Source organism: Balaenoptera physalus, assembly GCF_965194825.1.
Source record: "Balaenoptera physalus genome assembly, chromosome: X".
Taxonomy (NCBI): Eukaryota; Metazoa; Chordata; class Mammalia; order Artiodactyla; family Balaenopteridae; genus Balaenoptera; species Balaenoptera physalus.
The window spans coordinates 108,082,966-108,101,234 of NC_138903.1; the positions used below are offsets into that span (position 1 = coordinate 108,082,966).

At 39.6% G+C, this 18,269-nt stretch overlaps 1 protein-coding gene across 4 annotated transcripts in view; it reads left to right on the plus strand.

Moving 5' to 3' along the window:
• Nucleotides 1-18,269, plus strand: part of GRIA3 (glutamate ionotropic receptor AMPA type subunit 3) — a 293,527-nt gene that overhangs the window by 171,329 nt on the left and 103,929 nt on the right. For all 4 annotated transcript variants that reach the window (XM_082446816.1, XM_082446815.1, XM_082446817.1 and 1 more), the window contains exon 5: nucleotides 6,998-7,051. In XM_082446816.1, the coding sequence (XP_082302942.1) occupies nucleotides 6,998-7,051 (54 nt within the window). The remainder of the gene's footprint in view (nucleotides 1-6,997; nucleotides 7,052-18,269) is intronic.

Consider the following 18,269-nt stretch of genomic DNA (forward strand, 5'->3'; position numbering starts at 1 on the left):
GGCGAACATCTCATTCGACACATCCCCACACCATGTTTCTTCCTCTCCCTTCCTGACTTGAAGGCCTCAACATCCTGGGCTGAACCTGGGTCGCTAAAACTCTACCCAACCGTCCATGGTTCAGTTTTGCACACAGTAACGGAGCTAGTAAGTAAATGGCAGGATTTGAATCCAGAACCATCTGACTTCAATGTTCACGGCTCTTTCTAGTACATCACCTTTAATAAATGCCTATTTGTTCTAACCTTTAAGGGTGATTCAGATCACATCTATAAAGAGTTTTAGACTCTTACAAGTTTCAATTTTATAAGGTGTCATTTCAGGTGAGATACTAGAGTTGTTGATCCTGATAAATATCTAAAGATGGGAAAGTGTGACTCCTGGGCCAATGAAGAAGTCTCGCGTTATCCCACCCATCCCCTAGTGGTTGTGGCTGGAAAAGACACACGTTGGAGTGACTACTCAGCCTTACGTCAGATGTTGCCTTTCCTTTTTTTTTTTTTTTAAATACAAATAATGAGTCTAGTGGCATTGCCAAGCCTTCTACTTACCACCCATTCAGTCCTTCAAGTAGATCTTGAAATTTAGGATTATAGTGCTTTGGGCCCAAACAATTTTGTAAGATCTACAGAGAAAAGAAAAAAGATACAACTTGATATTTAGAATAAAGTTGTAAATATTAAAACAAAAGTTGCTATAAGTGTGAACATAAAATAGGTGACAGTAAATTTCATAAAAGTATGCATAAAGAACACTGTTATTTAAAATGTATTGTTTAAAATAAATTATCGCTGATTTGGGGGGATAGCCAATGCAAAATGCAGAGACTACAAAAGTCATACATATGGCTATGTTGAAGAGAAACTAATGTTCTTTTTGCTGTATTATTCAAGGTTGAATACTAGTTAAAATCACCCCTACCTCACCTTCCGGAAAAATCATCTAGAGTTATTTCCAAATAAAAATAGGGTCCTGTGAAAGGTCTTCTAGATGAGATACTCCAAGAAAAGACACAGTGTTTGGAAATGCATCACATTACAGGAAGTCAGCTGATGGAAAGGTCCAGATGTTTTAAGTATTTATTATTGGCCCTATGACCAAGGACTCTAGCTGATCAAAGCTGCTGGGCTTCCTAGGTGGGGCAGTACATGGAAATTGCCTTAGGAAAGGCTTTGTAACTTTCCACATCTGTCATTTGTATGCAGTCCCAGGCATTATCTGCTACCTCCCAAACTGCCCATTATTTTGCTCCCTTACAAGACTCGTGAACCTTTGAAAGTAGATGGGGATACTCTTAAGATTTGAACCATAAGGCAAATTAACCGTATTTTATCTGGACAGGAAGACATGATCTTTATTCTCTTCCCTAAAGACACGACTGCGTTCAGGCAATATTACCCACCACTCCTGATGGTACACCAGAGGATTTTCAGTGACATCTGGATGAATAGATTCTATTTTCACACAGTTGTATTTATTTTCTTGTATGTAGTTTCATGGATATTATTGCTTTGGACACCGCTATCTTTAAGTAAATGAGTAGCTATAAAGATAAATATTAAGAAAATAATAGTATTGTGGTATGTGGATAGATCACAAATTGTTAAGGAAGTTTGTAAGGAAATGAAATTCGAGAAATGATGTTTAAGGGCTAATACAATGAGGTGTTCCCACCAAGATCAACATGCATTGAAATGGTCCCTTATTCCTACGAGCAGGAATAATCTGTTGCTCCTTTAACTTACTTGTGGCCATTTACTGCCTCTTATTTGTATGTTCTCTTTGCCTCTCCCGCTGTTTACATCTTCCGCATATTCCATTCGTCTTAGTGAATGCAATATTGAAGTCTGGGAAGTGAAACTTCCCAAAGACATGTTCTTTGGTGAAATCCTTGTCCTCTAGTCTTCACATCCTAGCATTTTATTTGATGATTTTAGATTTGATAAAATAGATTTTATTTTCTATTCAGTTGCCTTCTCTCTGCATAAGCTTCCCCTGAAGACAGTATACACAGTGATGAGATTTCTCGGTTATACTCCCATTTTCCTTCTTTATGAAAAGCCTCAGCCTTTCATCTGTACCACCCCCACCACTGGGCTGACTTTGGGTGATTGGCTCTTCTCGGCCTCACTAATCCAGCACATTTATTCAAGTCAGATGACCGCAATATGAAGCACTGTCATTCGGTTAGAGAGCGTGTGTGTGCAGATTGAGATTATTAGAAAAATAATTCTAAAGGAATGGACTTCTGATATATGTTTACTAAGACTAAAGCAATTTAGTAGCTCGGGGTTTTCATTCAAGAGAATGAACGGCTTTTATCATATCTGATGGAAGACTTCTTTTGGGAAGTCTGGCATATTCTGAGGCTGATTTCTGTAGCTTACCACCATTTAACTCCCAACACAGCTGAAATCAGATAGGTTGCTGTAGGACAGCAGTATCTTTTTGTAACTGAGGAAGTAGAAAAGGGAAGGGGGGGGCGCTGAAGAAATGTCTTCTCTTTGAACACACACCAAAAAATGTGGTCTAATCGCTTTTTCTTAAAGAGAAAATACCTATATAACAGGTAATTCTGGTGAATTAAAACCAAAAACCTCCCTCATTTCTCTCCCCAGCCCTCCACATGTTCTCAAGGTACCTAAATCAAAGAGAAACAGATTAAGGTGAACGGCAAGGCATGTTCTGTACTCAAAGCAAGATCAATCTTTATACATAGATCCTTTTTTGGCACCGATGTAGAAAATCCAAACATGGAGATACTTAGGTCTGCAAATAACCTAATCTGCATACCAGATGGATCTAAGGGAAAAAACATAGACACTTTTCCACACACATATTTTTTTTTAAATATGAGCATAGAAAAACAGATGCTTTTGCTCCCAAAGGGTCTGTGGGCCTCTCTCGAGTAGTCTTATGGAGCAATTTAACTTCAGATTTCTAAAATTATGAAAATGTCTAGATTAAGCATTAAATTGGAAGAGAAAGGGCCTCTAGAAAACCAGCTGAACATCTCCTGAATTATTTTTAACTGCTCAGTGATTCCCAGCCCCCAATTTCACAGAGAAGTGGATGGAGGAGTCAATAAAGGGAGGTCTCCCCCAAATGGGTAGACTATAATTCACTGACTTCTTTAACAAATAATTTAATGCTCTGCCACCTGCGTGGTTCAGTGAATGAAACTACTGTTTAAGTTTCAGTGAATGAGGATTGTGGCATTATTTCTTTCAGGTCCTACTTGTGGGCATAAAAATAAATCTCCTTAAAACAATGAATTTTATCTACATTTCACACATATTCCCTTATTGCATTTATCATATCTGCCATCGTCTCAAGCTATCCATCTTCTCCAAAAAATCTTACAAAGGCACAGTGAATACACAACATGGATTCGGGAACTTGATATTTCCTCCTTAAATTTCACAGTAGACTGTAAAACGGCTTTTATACTTGAAGTTCTGAAACTGGTTCAGAAAGAGCGATTATAATTACTGTAAAAGCAAAGTTGAATATTCTCTTGGTTACCAAAGTCATTAAAGAACTGAGGGTACAATTTATGCCTTGTTCATCTGTAACAGATGGAAAGAAAAAAGATTTAAGACTAACTGAACAAGAACCGCTCCCATTAACTAGTTCCTTTGTGCACCGTATTACGCACAAGCCTCCCATCCCACCCCTACTCCTACAAGCCCTGCACCAAAAATTCAAAGAAAGGAAAGATCAGGAGCAAAACATGACACTTTTGGCAGTGAGGCCTCACTTAGCTCACATCAGTAGGATCATTGCTGCCCTACGTGAGTAACATTTCAAGATAATTGAAACGTACTCTCTTAAGTATCGGGAATTTGAGCATTTCTGATGGAAACCTTCCCTCAGATGTATTATAATTTCCCTAGGTTTTTCAGCAGAAATTACTGAACGCAATAAGCCATACCCTGATGACTCAGGCACTCAGGATGCAATGCTGTCTGCTTTTTTGGGGGGACTCCTCCTTCCCCTTTAAGTCACTTTGTCACTTCCTCAGCTGCTAATGTACCTCTTCCTAATATCACCACCCCCCTCCATACACACCCCTTCTAATTTGTAGCTTTTCACTTACTGTGAACTAGAAAACCAAAATTGGTAAGAACTGTATGTTAAATAAGAGTTAAGAAGGCACTGAAGGTAAGGATGAGGAAATAATTACGGCTTTTAACGCAACAGCTTTGTGACACCTAAAGGTTCCTATCTTTAGATAACTTTCCCATCTCTTCAGTTTAAACTAAATTTTGAAAGGGTAGTGCTGTGAGAGAACTACCTTCAAATAAGTGAGTTTGTTTTGCACAGACCATCTGGGCATGGATTAAAGCGGATATTCTAATAGCTTCAAGTTTTTCTGAACCTGAAAAACACTATCTAAGTGAATGACCTCTCTCCACAGTTATTTAACCCCACATAATTACATAATGCACATCCCAAACACTTTTGTAGATGTTATTCAGTTTGATTCTGACAACAGTGCTGAGATAGGAAAGGCCAGGCTCATGGTCCCAGATTACAGGTAAGGAAGTGGAGGCTGGAGAAAGTTGAGTGATTTGCCCACAATCGAACTGAGTACGTGACAAGGTTGGGCTCCTGGGTTCTCTTTCGGGGCTCGTCTAACAACACTTATGTTTTCTGTGGCTCCCTGTTGCCTTTCTTATGCTCAGAAGAACACTAAACCCTGCCTCTGGTGAGACAGACTTACTCTGTTTCCTTTGGGCTTGCTTCTTTATTTCTCTCCAAGCTCTGCCAGATGTCCTTAGGAACCTTGCTCATTTTTCTAACAGAACTCAAAAACCCTCTGATTTTATTATGTTGAAGGTTCTCAGGGAATTAAAAATTCAACAAATGTATGGTCCCAACTTGCCATCAAAGTTAACAAATGTCACCAGGAAGGATGTTTCTCACAAGCGGACACTGAAGAATACATCCCAGCAGATACCTAACAGCTCATTTTGTGTCACAGTGGTGTGAGAAATCACCTCCTCAAGACATTCATTAACCTTTCATTTCCTCCGTAAATAATCAGTCAGATACGTGGCTCATATTTTAAATTAATCAAAAATAGCTCTCTCTCTCTCACTCTCTCTCTCTCGCTCTCTCTCTCTCTCTCTCTCTCTCTCTCTCTCTCTCTCGCAGTACTTAAAATGAATTGAAATAAGCATGATATTTAAATATGTGGTTCCACACCTCTGGGCCAGCTTAAACCTCATCTCCTCCAGGGAGCCTTCCCTATCCATCCCAGCAGGCCTTAGACGTCTCTTCTTCCTCTTCTCCAAGAACCTAGAGTAATTCTTGATATTTGACATTTAGCACATATTAAGAAACCATGTAATGTACTGCCAAGAGCGTGGGTTCTAGAGGTACACAGACCTAGGTTCTAATTCCAGCTTTAGCATTTCTTAGCTGTGTGGCCTTGGGTAAATTACTTAAATTCTCTTTGGTTGAGATACCTCATCTGTAAAATGAAACTTATGATACTTAATCTGTTTAAATGTTCTAGGGATTAAATACAGCACCTAGCGCAGTGCCTGGCATATACTAGGAACTCAATTAAGGGCAATTGTTTTTAATATTATCATTATGACCTTTTATATATAGTTCTGGTTTGATATGTGTACAACATTGTTTTCTCAAACTGTTTTTAGACCCTTGACAGCTGTGTCCATAGAGGAATATATGATGAAGTTTAATGGCCCCTTACTTGCACAGGTTCTTTCTGAGGCCTTATTCCAAATACCGTATTCATAATTTTGTATTATTTTTCTTAAAGAGGGCTCTTAAAGTGACATTAGCTTCAGGCCTGCACAAAACCTGGTTCTGCCTCTGGTTGTGTCTTTAACCTCGATCATATCCCCCTCCTCACTCCCACTCCTGCATACTACTCTGCACAGTCAGTACTCAGAAAAATGACATTTTATAAAATCTTCAATTAACCAGAATTTTTGCTGTACTTAACTATAAGGAAATAAGCTTATGTCAGGTATTTTATGAAAACCTTTCAACTGCCAACCAGTACATTTAGTTGGAAAATATTCAATCCACTTACATATTTTGAGATAATAAAAATGCGCTTTGTAAACTGTAAAGCTTAGTATTAATACAGAGCTACTCATGAAAATTATGATAAGAGTGATGACCCCAAGGCAGGGTTTCTCAGTCTCGGCACTACTGACGCTTTGGGCTGGATAATTCTTTGTTGTGGGGACTGCCCTGTGCATTATAGGATATTTAGCAGCGTCTCTGGCCTCTACTCACTAGAAGCCAGTCACCCCTCCTAGATGTGACAATCAAGATGTCTCCAGGCATTGCCAAATATCCCCTAGGGGAAAAATCCCTTCCCCCACTACCTTAAGGCACATTCAGCACCAAAAGATGTACAGATGTTCACAAGTCTTTCATATTAAGGTGAGAAAAGGAAGGCAAGCATTTTAGAAAAGTTTTTTTTTTTCTCAACTTCTTCTGCTAGAAAAGTTTTCAATAAGCAAAAGCAACCTCGATTAACCTGAAAATCACATTAACCCCATTCCTTGTGTGTTCTATTCCCTAAGCATTCCAGATAAAGAAAGAAAAATGTACCATACATTCTATTTTCTAATTTGTATGCGAAGTTCAGCCCATTTTCCAGCTCAGCAGCTAAGTACAGAAATCCAGTTCATGGGTGAGGGATCATCAGTTTCATCACTTTTGCCATCTATTTTAAGTGATAATGATGCCACTGACCTGGAAGTTTAGAGAGCTTTTTTCCCTTGCTGTTGACATTTTTAACTTTCATATTAGCAATTCTTCCTGTATCCTATGCCTGAAAGTAAAATGCAACAAAAAGAAATCTGGCCCAACTAACTATGATTTACTATATATAAATGACCTAACACTTCGTCGATTATTTAAAAGTACTTTGCTCTAGCCATCCCAATGACTGTGCAATTGAAAATGTCCTTGAATAAGCGATATTTCTTATTCTTTATTTCTGCAGGTTGTGATCCTGGGGAAGCATTCAAGAGGTTACCACTACATGCTTGCTAACCTGGTAAGAACAAGCAGAGTTTAAGTTTCCAGGGCATTATATTCTGTTTAGTTTGTGTCGCCTGTAATTATCCCAGAAAGAAATACAAGAAGAACCTAATGTGTTCTCTAGACACTTGGAGAAATGAGTCAGTAAATAATAAAACCTGAATGCAATAGCCTTGTTTTCAATTATGCTGTGTCTGTTTTAGCTGTGAAGCTTATATCCTCTCCTCATTGAAAAACTAATAATTTGATATGATTCTTCACTGACTATTCTTAGATTTAATTTGGGTTTGAAATGTCAACCATTTTAATCAGGTTTAAAATGTAAAACAAGGGACAGGGGACACAAGAAACTGACTCTTTCCCCAATTAATCCAAGTGTATGTGCACATTAGTATTGGACTTGTCTTTCTAGAAGCAGGCCACTACCAAATCTTTTCAAACCAGATGTGAGCAGTAGGTTTGAACATAGAACATTAAGTAATCCTGTCAAAGTGTATAGCCACCTTTCTACCCATACCAAAACACAACTTGAATCTTTACCTTCAAACTCCCCATGCCTTTAAAATTTGTGACATTCTAGAAGTTACTTTTTATTAAGGTTGGTTTATAGGTCTTCTTTCTCTAAAAGGACAATTGGCTTAGGAATTAACAAAGTGGCTTCTAAATCTGTAATATATGTTTGGCAGAGGTTCTGAATAATACTGTCTCCCTGTAATGAAAGAGGAATGGTAAATTATCACTATGATACTAAGAATCTATTAAATTATTACGTAACATGAGTTCTAGCCCCAATTTTATTTCATTAGCACAAGAGAATCATAATCATTATAGAGCTCTTAAACCAAAAGAATAGCAACAAAGGTGAAAGATTATCGTAATTATATTCTTAGATTTCTTAAATCAAAGAAAAAAGTCTTATTTTGCTTTAATAATGAATATTTTTAAATGAGAAAGGAAATGTTACTTAAACCTCCTTAAGAAGTGTGTGCACTCAGACACTTTATAAGATGAAGATTAGAGCTACTGCTTTGAAATGTTGTGTGCATCTTCTCCAATAAATTGCTCAAAGTGGAGTGCTTCAGTCCGTTGTAGGGATAAATGAATCGACTCTTTTAGGAGGAGAAATCTTGATTCTTAATTTACATCTGAGTACATCCAATTTGTTTTTAGACAACTGACAGGTAAATGATGTTTGTTGACTCGCTGGGGGTTAGACCAGGCTTTGGCAGGAAACATGGAGGTTATAGCAAGGTATCTGAGGCAGTTCTTGATGGATTTTTACCATTTCTTTCTCACCCATAAACATTTTGCTCTCCTTCCTTCCTTCCTCTCTTCCTTCCTTCTTCCCTCTCCCTTTCTCTTCTCCTCTGCCTAGGGTTCACTCAGCACTGATGGTACATGAGACAACTTTAGGTAGTGCACACACGAACTTTTTTTTATTACAATGGCAAATGTATTTATTTACTATGTATTAGAAAAACATAAAACTAGTACATCAAAACCCAAATTTTATGGATGTTATTACTTCATATAGGGCTAGAGGTTTAACAACAAATGAAATAATTGTTTATGTCAAATGTGTCAAGTAAACAATAGCATGTTGCTATAAACAGATACAGCAAAATCTGTTTTGGGTATATGCAGTTGTGGTGGTACCTGGATGACTGAAGTTTGGGAAAGAGCATTGAACTAGGGGTCAGAGACTTTGGGTTGTGCTACTGACTTTGCTACTCACTAGCTATGGGATGTTGGATAAGTCACCTCACCTTTGAGGACCTCAGTTTCCATACTGTAAACCTCAGATGGGAGTGGGGAGTTCATTGATGGATTGGTTGGATCCTTTAGAAGAAGATGCTGAGATATAAATAGAAGTGCAAGACATTTATTGGGAGTAATTCCTGTGAAAAATAAAAGGGAGAGGGACACAAATAGAAAGGGAGCCCTTCAGACCACAATACAGGTCTGATATCAGCGAAGGAGGGGAAAAGGAAGGAAGTTTGAGGGATAGTTAGGGAGTTTGGGATTGACATGTGCACACTGCTATATTTAAAATGGATAACCAACAAGGACCTACTGTATAGCATAGGGAACTCTGCTCAATATTTATGTAACAACCTAAATGGGAAAAGAATCTGAAAAAGAGTAGATACGTGTATGTATATAACTGAATCGCTTTGAGGTACACCTGAAACTAACACAACGTTGTTAATCAACTATGCTCCAATATAAAATTAAAAGTTAAAAAAAAAGATCTTCAGACCATGGGATAGCACAGCTGGGAGCTCCAGTGCAACAACTCCACGTGGAGGGGGCCCATCCTGCCCCAAAATGGCGAGCCACTGTACCCCGACCTTGCTCAGCCGTTAGCTGGCGGCTGCCTGGGAAGCACCCACCTCCCGCTTGCGAGCTGGGGCAAATCCTGAAGGCACCTGAAGCTGGAGACTGTCGGCTAACTCACGTCCTGGAGGCAGGTTCTATGTTAAAAGATCTAAGCCTGAGCCGTGCACATCAATGGTTGTCTCAGTTGGCGTAAGGTGACCAGATGATCTATAAAGACCTTTCCCATTCTGGATTTCTAACTGGGCCTCTCTAATCCTACTGACAATCCTTTAGAACTTTGGTTTCAATTTTGAGACCCAGAGCTGACAGAAGTGAAAGCGTGTAGAGTGACAGAACTGCAAGAGAAAATCACTAGGACAAGGTTGGGGAAAAGAATGGTAAACTGGATGCCTAACACAGAACTCAGAATTATGAAACCTTGGAAAGATGCCTACTACAAGAATAAGCAAAGTCTGTTCCCTCAGAAAGAATGTAATATATAGTGTCATGTCAGTCTGGATAATGAAAACATGAATTCATTTCCCATGCTTTGAGCTGCCACCCCTTCTCTTCCTCTAGTGACCTTCTTTCCATTTGAACACAGCCATGTGTCTCCATAAGTCCCTGTTCTCTATATCAAATTGCATATGGGCAATACGGATAGGAACCGTTACTAACCTCTGATAAAATAATGAGCCACATTATCCCTTCCGTGGTGAGCAGATATTTTTAAGCAGCTAAAAATACCCCAAAGACACATATACATATATACACACAGCAAACCAAAACTATTTAGAAGTCATTTAGATGATCAAAAACGGGTAAGTGGAGCTAAGAAGATGTTTCCTTTCAAGATGAGCCAGCTGGATGAAAGTTGAGGACACATACACAAGGGAAGAAGTTCTCATCTGAATCTTGGTGTAACAACAGCACAGAACCACTGCCTTCTTCTACAGATGCAAAATGAAAAACACTCACACTGCCTACCTAAGCTTTCTGGAACCACCTGCACCAGAGCCCCAAGTGTCCCCTTTGCTACTAAGTCCCATCTATCTGGCAATGACTTCTATGTGCTTTTACATGGACCTTCCCTGGTAGCAATCCTAAAGTGACAAGACCTGGATACTCTGTAAATGCTTCAACAAGGACCTTTCATAGGTCAAGGTGTACATTTCAGAATGGACAACAAGCTGTAGAAAGTTCTAACTTGTTGAAATCCCTGGAAGAAACAAAAGATTTCATCAGGAGCACAGGCCAGAGATGTGATCTGGTCAGGCCGGAAGTGGACATGCCAATAATGAAAGAGTAAGTAAGTCTCTTAACAAATTCTGTATCAGTCGGTGGTGTCATTTCTTTTTAGGGGTTGTTCCACAATTGACTGTTATTTCCTCTTCCAGAACTCTCTCTAAGGTGGTAATGTGTCTCTACTTTAGTACCAGAGGTAACCAGCAGGTGTACAATTTGTCAGTCAAGCAACCGCTCTTTCTTTCATGGTAGGGTCCTAGATCAGGATCATTTCCACTGCATTCCCAGGCATGTTGTGTATTGTGATTTAATTGTTTCATATATGTCAATAATAGTGTGCAGAACCCTAGACTAACCCTAGGCATAATGAAGAAAAAAAGCACTAGACCAGGAGCTAAGAGATAGGTTCGAATCCCAAGAATTGACCTGACTAGCCTGTGACAAACCAAACCTCCCTGAACCTGTTTCTTAATCTGTAAAATGAAGAGATAGACCAGATCAAGGTTTCCCAAAGTGTGCTGTTTGTACATGAGATGATTTTAGGTAGTATATAGCAAAACTTCTTAGACTGATTAGTTTTGAATTTATATTAAATGTGTATTCGAAAAAGATAACTCTCCCGTCAATTCTATGAAGCTAAATTAGATATTTAGATTAAAAAACTTAGTCGATGTAAAGAAAATATATGAGGTAAAGACTAGTTCAGATCATCCACCCATGCGGCAAAAAAACCCTGTAAAGGTGGTATATTAGAGGCTAAAATTTGAAAAACACTCCAAGGTGACTTCCAGCTCTACATTTCTTCCCTCGTGGAGGGTCTGTTTGGACCAGGGAAGGCCAGGAGTGAGAGTGTAGGCACAGCAGCTGGGTGAATATGGAGGACGTAAGTGGGCGAGCACAGCCAGAGCCCTGTTAGCCTTGGGATATTGTCACAGAGCAGACTTCAAATCAGTCCAGGGGGGCAAAAGCCAAGCAAAGGGTTGAGTGCCCTTAGCTACATTCTAAACAGAGCTGCAGCTCTAAAGGATCAGTCAAAGCCATTTAATAGTTGACACAGAACAAACTGGATCTGGGTTGAGATGATCCAACAACAGATGTTCAGTACCCAGCCCCCCAAATAAAGCAAAAATCTCCAAGCATTTGAGGCGCCCAGGGGAAACTGTAAGCCACGGTAGGGCTCATTCAGTGCTGCGCCAGTTAACCTCTGCCTTAGAAGACCCGACGGTTTCCTTGCCTAGGCTGAGACTGGTCCCAGGGTTGGAGACAGTTGTGGACCCTACAAGTGGAAGTTAGGTAATGTCAGCTGCCAGCGGGAGAGGGCCGTAGGACAGGTGATCAAGTTAGCCATTGTGCCAGGGGAGAAAGGGGGAAGAGAGCTGACTATCTGAGACTCCTTCCTGCTGTGCCAGCTGTTTTCTTTAGGCTTTTCCTTTAATGTCTCCAATGAGGAGAGACTTCTTACCCACCCATTTCCCCAAGCTTTTTAGAGATCAGGAAACAGGCTCAGAAAAGATACATGACTTGTCTGAAGTCTCACAGCTAATCCATTGCCAAGCTAGGTTTCCAGCCCAGGTTGGTCAGACACTTTACCAAGAGCATCTCGCTCCTCTCATTTTACCCACTCAAGCATCTCAGTGAGACAGAAGGTCAGCCCCACAAAGGTCACATAAGAACATTTGCAAAGACATAAATGTATATGAATGACGTATAAACTATAAATTTATGAGGGTGAAGTAATCAGAGAGAAAAAGGCTTAAAAAAACAAGGACAGCTTTGTGAATCTGGGTTTGAAACGCGTCCAATGGGCCAATATGAAATGTATCTTAGCAGGCACCAGTTCCATCTCCATCACTGTCTTCTCCCCTGCTACATTCATATTCATCCTCTCTCTCTCTCCCTCACACACACACACATTCCTCTCCCCTGCTCTCTCATCCCCCTTCTTTCTCTTGCTCTCTCTTCTTTCTTTCCCTCGCCATCTGCCCCATTCATATGATTAGTATGCCAGAAAATAATGATGGGGAGTACTAGATTATATCTAATTTTTCTAAAATTTTACTAAAACAAAAGCATTAGTCAAAAAATAGAACTCCAAGGAAGCATCCAGGAGTAACCGGAGCTTGGAGAAGTGAACGCTGCAGCTTCCCAGATCTAGGGATGTACCTGAAACAGAGAGGGGCCCACTTTGTTTAAAGAGAAAACAAGTTTGAATGAGACTGAGTCATGCTGTTTTGCTTGCCAATAACAACTGTTCCCTTCTGCTCCCTTCCCCTCCCAGGTCTTCTTGTTCTGTTCTCTACTCTTTCCCTTCCTTTGTACTTCCATTTTTAATGTTCTAAATAAAAAATTCAAATGCTCAAAGTCATGTTGTGATCACTGACACCTCAGCAGATGGCATGTAAACACAGAGCTCACTGGGCTGGAGCCCGGCCTTACCGGCAAAGGAGGTGAGCTTGAAGGGAAAAATCCCCCCTGGTCCCCAATGCCAGGAGCCCAGTCACCTCCCCTGGGTACACAGCTTCTCTGGTGGCTCAGGATTCACTTTCTTCTCCAAATGAAGATAGGATACAGCAGAGTATCAAGGGAATGAGGAGTGGGGACTGGGCAGGGGTCCAACGTCCTACCGTGCATTTAGAAAGGCACAGGCAATTGTCAGCTTAAAGTAGCCAACTTTGAGACTCTCATTCCCCCTCTCCAAAAACGCCTCCATTATAGTCAACCATCCCTGCCTCCCCCTGCCTGAAATTAACAAGGAAAGATCACTTCCTACTCAATGTTCTAGCAAGATGCGTTGAAAAAATTCTGTTTTCTCCCCCGGGCCCCTCCCACGTCATATCTGCTAAAACAGTGCTTCTCAAATTATCTGTGAAGAAGGGCCAGATTTTCCCCCAAATATTCACACAATAAAAGCACAACAACAATAAATTACTAAAAAAACATGAAATAAACAAAACAAGACATATAAAATACAAGCCCAAGTTTTTTTAGTATTAGATTCAACAGCCATATTACTCTGTCAACTTGCTTATAAACTGAAGGCTTATATTCAGTTTCTCTCCTTCTATCATCTCTGACTGGTAACAAACAGCAGACCAGCACCAGTCCACACATACTTCGGGTAGCACTACTCTAAAGATTTTTATAACGAGTTCGTTTTTCTATATACCACGTATATGCCCAATACCTTGTTCACTCTACTACAAGGAAGACAGAAGGTGGTCTCTTTAAGAACTGTATAAACATATTGAACAGACCAAACTGGCACAACTTAGGATCACTGGCATGGAGGTAGAACAGGTGCTGGGACCTGTGCTGGGAATGAAGAGAAGGCAGAGGGTGGGGAGTCAAAACTCTGCATAGTATGGCCAGAGAAGGGCTTTCAGAGAAGGTGACTTTGAAACAATGATCTGAATGGTGAGAAAGGTCCAATTATATGAAGAATCAGGGAAAGTTCATGTAATGCATAGGGAACAACATGTGCCAAGGTCCTGAGGCAGAAAAGAGTTTGATACCTCTCTGAACTGTTAGAAGGCAATTTTGGCTACAGCAGAGTGAGCGACAAGATCTGGATTATCTAAGGCCTACTGCCTGGCTAAGTTTTAGCTCTTTTCAACAGCATCAGAAAGCCACTGAAGAATTTCAAGCAGGGGAGAGACATGACCTGATTTCTGCTTTAAAAAAAAAATCAGTGTCAAATGGATGGATCTTATGGTATTTAAATTATACCTCAATATAACTGTTAATAAAAAAGAGATCAGTGCCCATTTTTCCCACTAATAGCATTTATGTCAACTTGTAATTATTTGTATATTCATACAGATAACTCCCACTGGACTAAAGTGTTGTGAGGTTAGGCACCAAGTTGGATATGGCTCGCCATTGTACCAAGACTTAGAAGGTTTCAAAGTATGTTTGTTAATTGGATTAGAGAATAAAACAGTGAGTGAACAATACAAGCAACCTGTAATCAAGTGCTAATTTATATGGTGTAATCTTTAACTCTGTGCATTACATCCTCCCAGGAGGATGGATCTGCTTCTAGAAAAAGACTTGTGTCTCTCATTAGCAATCTGATAACTTGAGTCACCACAATTACCGTGCATTTCCCCATCAAAGCATCACCCAGATGAACAATTCAGATGGCACGAAAGGCAAAGCCAGCCTTCATCCAAATTGAGACAGATACTCCTCCTTGGCAGCCTTCCACCCCTCATTCTACTGCTTTTACCTTCCATCTAGGCAAGCCACCTTTCTCATTTCTCACCCGTAATCTGCCATCAACTCAATGAAAGTCACCCAACTTATCTTGTCTCTGTTTTCCTCTCTGTACAAAATGTACCCTAACAATAATATTATATGAAGGAAATCGCCACATGATATCTTAAAAATAAGTGCCCTAAAAGTAAGCCTTGACTATATCTATTTCCAAATCTCAATTATCTCACCAGAAGGAAACTGAATTGCAGTACTATATGTATGAATCAAGGGAGACAGGATGATACCAAAGTCATCTGGATCTTTGGAAGGCTGAGTTGTCTGGCTATTCTCAAATCAAGGACAATCTGTCTTTGGGTGCCAGTTGTGTAACTAGTGTCTGTGTAAAAGATGGCCTTGGAGACTTAATCAAAAGTAGTTTACAAGGCCTTGCATTAGGCACAGAGGTCATGGTTGGTTTTATACTGTTGGGTTCAGATGTGGGCAACAGTCACTGGCTCAAACAGATGTGATGTGACTGAGAAGCAATGCAATTGATGAAATATAGCAGAGCTTACAAATCTAAATGAGTAGTTTCCTTCTCAAAGGAATAACTTCTGAGATTATATCCATATTTCCAACAAATGTTGCCATTGTTGCACAGAGGCAAATAGTCAAGTGTACAGATACTTAGAACATAGAAAGTGAGGAAGTAGAGTTTCAACTCGCCCTATCTGTGAGCACTAGGATTGCCTCCAACCTTTCTCTGCCTTCTCTCATCTCCTTTAATCTCTCCCTCTGCATACAGTTTACTGGACCAGCCAAAGGAAGGGAGACCACCATGGCAGTGAGCAAAAAACAAAACAAACAAAACACAATTTCAAGCAAACCAAATTGGTGAAATGCAAGGAGCACTAGAATTTGATATCTAATCTAAACACACAAAAATCATTGAGTATCTGATCATCACTTCTAGTTATTAAAATCCCTAAGAAATAATAAAATGGGCTCAACAGAAATTCCACTCACTACAGCAGGGGATTTGGAACCTCAGAGCCACTAAGCAATAATATTGTGGAGTTTACACATAAACGTATTACGTGGAAAGCATGGGAAGGCATGCGACAATGAAGGAGGACAAGAGCCCATAAGCAGTCAACAATGTGCAAGAGCCTATGTAATAATTGGCAAAAGGGGACACAATTGGCCTTATTACTATCTGGTAGAGAATATAGAGACAAATTTAATATAGATGTTTCTTAGTCATTATTTTACTAATTGAAATGGCTCTTGAAGAATGAAATTTCAGTAGACACCCAGAGCTATAAGTGATGAAGTGACAGCCCTTTCTAGACAAAGGAAACAGAACAAAGGTACCAAGGTTTAAAGGGGAGCGATGTGGCTAGAGCATGAGGTCTCTTGAGGGAAAAGGTGTGGATAAGGCCAAGAGAACAAAAGATAACAGATAATGGAAATCCTTGAAGGTCAAGTCAAGATATTCAGCTGTCAGTATGTCTGTAGAAAGTAGGGAATCATTGCAGTGATTTGAGGAAAGGAGTATTATGCTCTAACAGATATTTTAGGAAGATAAATTTATTATGCAAAGAATAAACTGGAAAGGTAAAGAACTGGAAGTTGGATCACCAGCTAGGAAGCCAGGACGAAAAACTAGGCTGGTGGTCCTCAAACCCACTTGTGCTTCAAAGTCACTTGTTGAATTTATTTAAAAAAAAAAAAAAAAAAGACAGGTGCTTGGGCCCCATACCCAGTGACCCAATAGGCTTAAAGTGCCATTAATTGAAAGAAGGGATACAGGAAGAGGAAGAGATTTTAAGGGAATATAACAACTTTGCTTTGGGGCACATTCTTTTTAAGACACACATGGAATAAGGAAGTCAATTTAGTTGGTAGACAATTAGAAAAGGGGGTTCTAGAGTATAAGAGAGGTTCTAATTGGAAACTCATTCAAAGTGAATTCGAGTTGAAAATTCCAAAAGAAAACAAGAAATTAATTTGTTTTATAGACTCTAAGCCTTAAAATGTAACAAATTCATTGGCTGAGGTATTTTATGTATCATAAATGTTATTTATCATAACTGAGTAACATTTATGTTGAAAAAGTAGATTCTCAGGGCTATGTGAGAATCATGACAATCTACTGCCTCCCCAACATACACACACACTCAAAATTTTAAATGGAAAAAGGCAAAGAAAAAGAAAATGAAGAAATTCTAATATCTTTGGTTAGATGGGAGATGCCAGAAGAAGAAACCGATTTTTAAGCAACAAATGAACTGCTATGATTCAGTGAAGCAATAGAGCAGTTGCTATAAAACAGCAAAACCTGCTGAAACAAAATGAGCCATCCTTTCCCACAAAAATATCAAAGAAATCTACTGGAATGCATTTTGTCTTCGGTCAAACTATATTATTTTAAAGTATATAATTTTTAATAGTAGATGAAGCTCAGTGAGGAAACAGAATTCATGATACAGAAATTTCCTTTGAAGTCAGACATGTTTAAATTTATGTATTAAATAAAAGGATATGGGTTTTCTGTCCTTTTTTAAGCAGTTACTATTGGAAGAAGTGCTTGCATCAGGCACTTAAACCCTGCAACAAAAATGAGAACAAACCAAAAAGACTTAAAGAACTTTAAATATTACTTTTGTTCTGAGCCAAGGGCATGAGTTAAAAAGTAAAAACTTGTAAACTTATCACATATTTAGATTGGTAGTCAAACTTATACTTTTTCTAAAGACAAGGATTTTGTGATAATAATTTAAAAAATCCATCTGTAGTCACATGTATTACTGTCTGGTCCCTGCACTACTTCTGTTCACCGACCTTCCTCCCTTTATTTTCCCCTTTATCACCCACATGTTTAGCGTTCATTCTTGTTGTGCTAGTGTCTTACAGAGATTTTGGAGAGACTCAGTGCCAGTGTTCTCAACTTGAGGCCCTTCTGTGACCAAGTCATAAAGAGAAGACTAGCAAGAGTTGTGAACAAATGCAATGCCTTAAAATAATGAGATAAGAGGTGACCATGGACCAAGAGCCAGCCAACTCCTGCTCCGTAGCTAGAACTTGTATCCCAACTTCAAATTTCTATAACTATCTTTCATCTTCTATTTTCCCCTTTATCATCCAGATGGTTGAAGGTCATTTCTTTTTTTTTAATTCATATTTAATTTTTTAAAATAATTAATTAATTAATTTTTATTTTTGGCTGTGTTGGGTCTTCGTTTCTGTGCAAGGGCTTTCTCTAGTTGCGGCAAGCGGGGGCCACTCTTCATCGCGGTGCGCGGGCCTCTCGCTATCGTGGCCTCTCTTGTTGCAGAGCACAGGCTCCAGACGCGCAGGCTCAGTAGTTGTGGCTCACGGACCTAGTTGCTCCGCGGCATGTGGGATCTTCCCAGACCAGGGCTCGAACCCGTGTCCCCTGCATTGGCAGGCAGATTCTCAACCACTGCGCC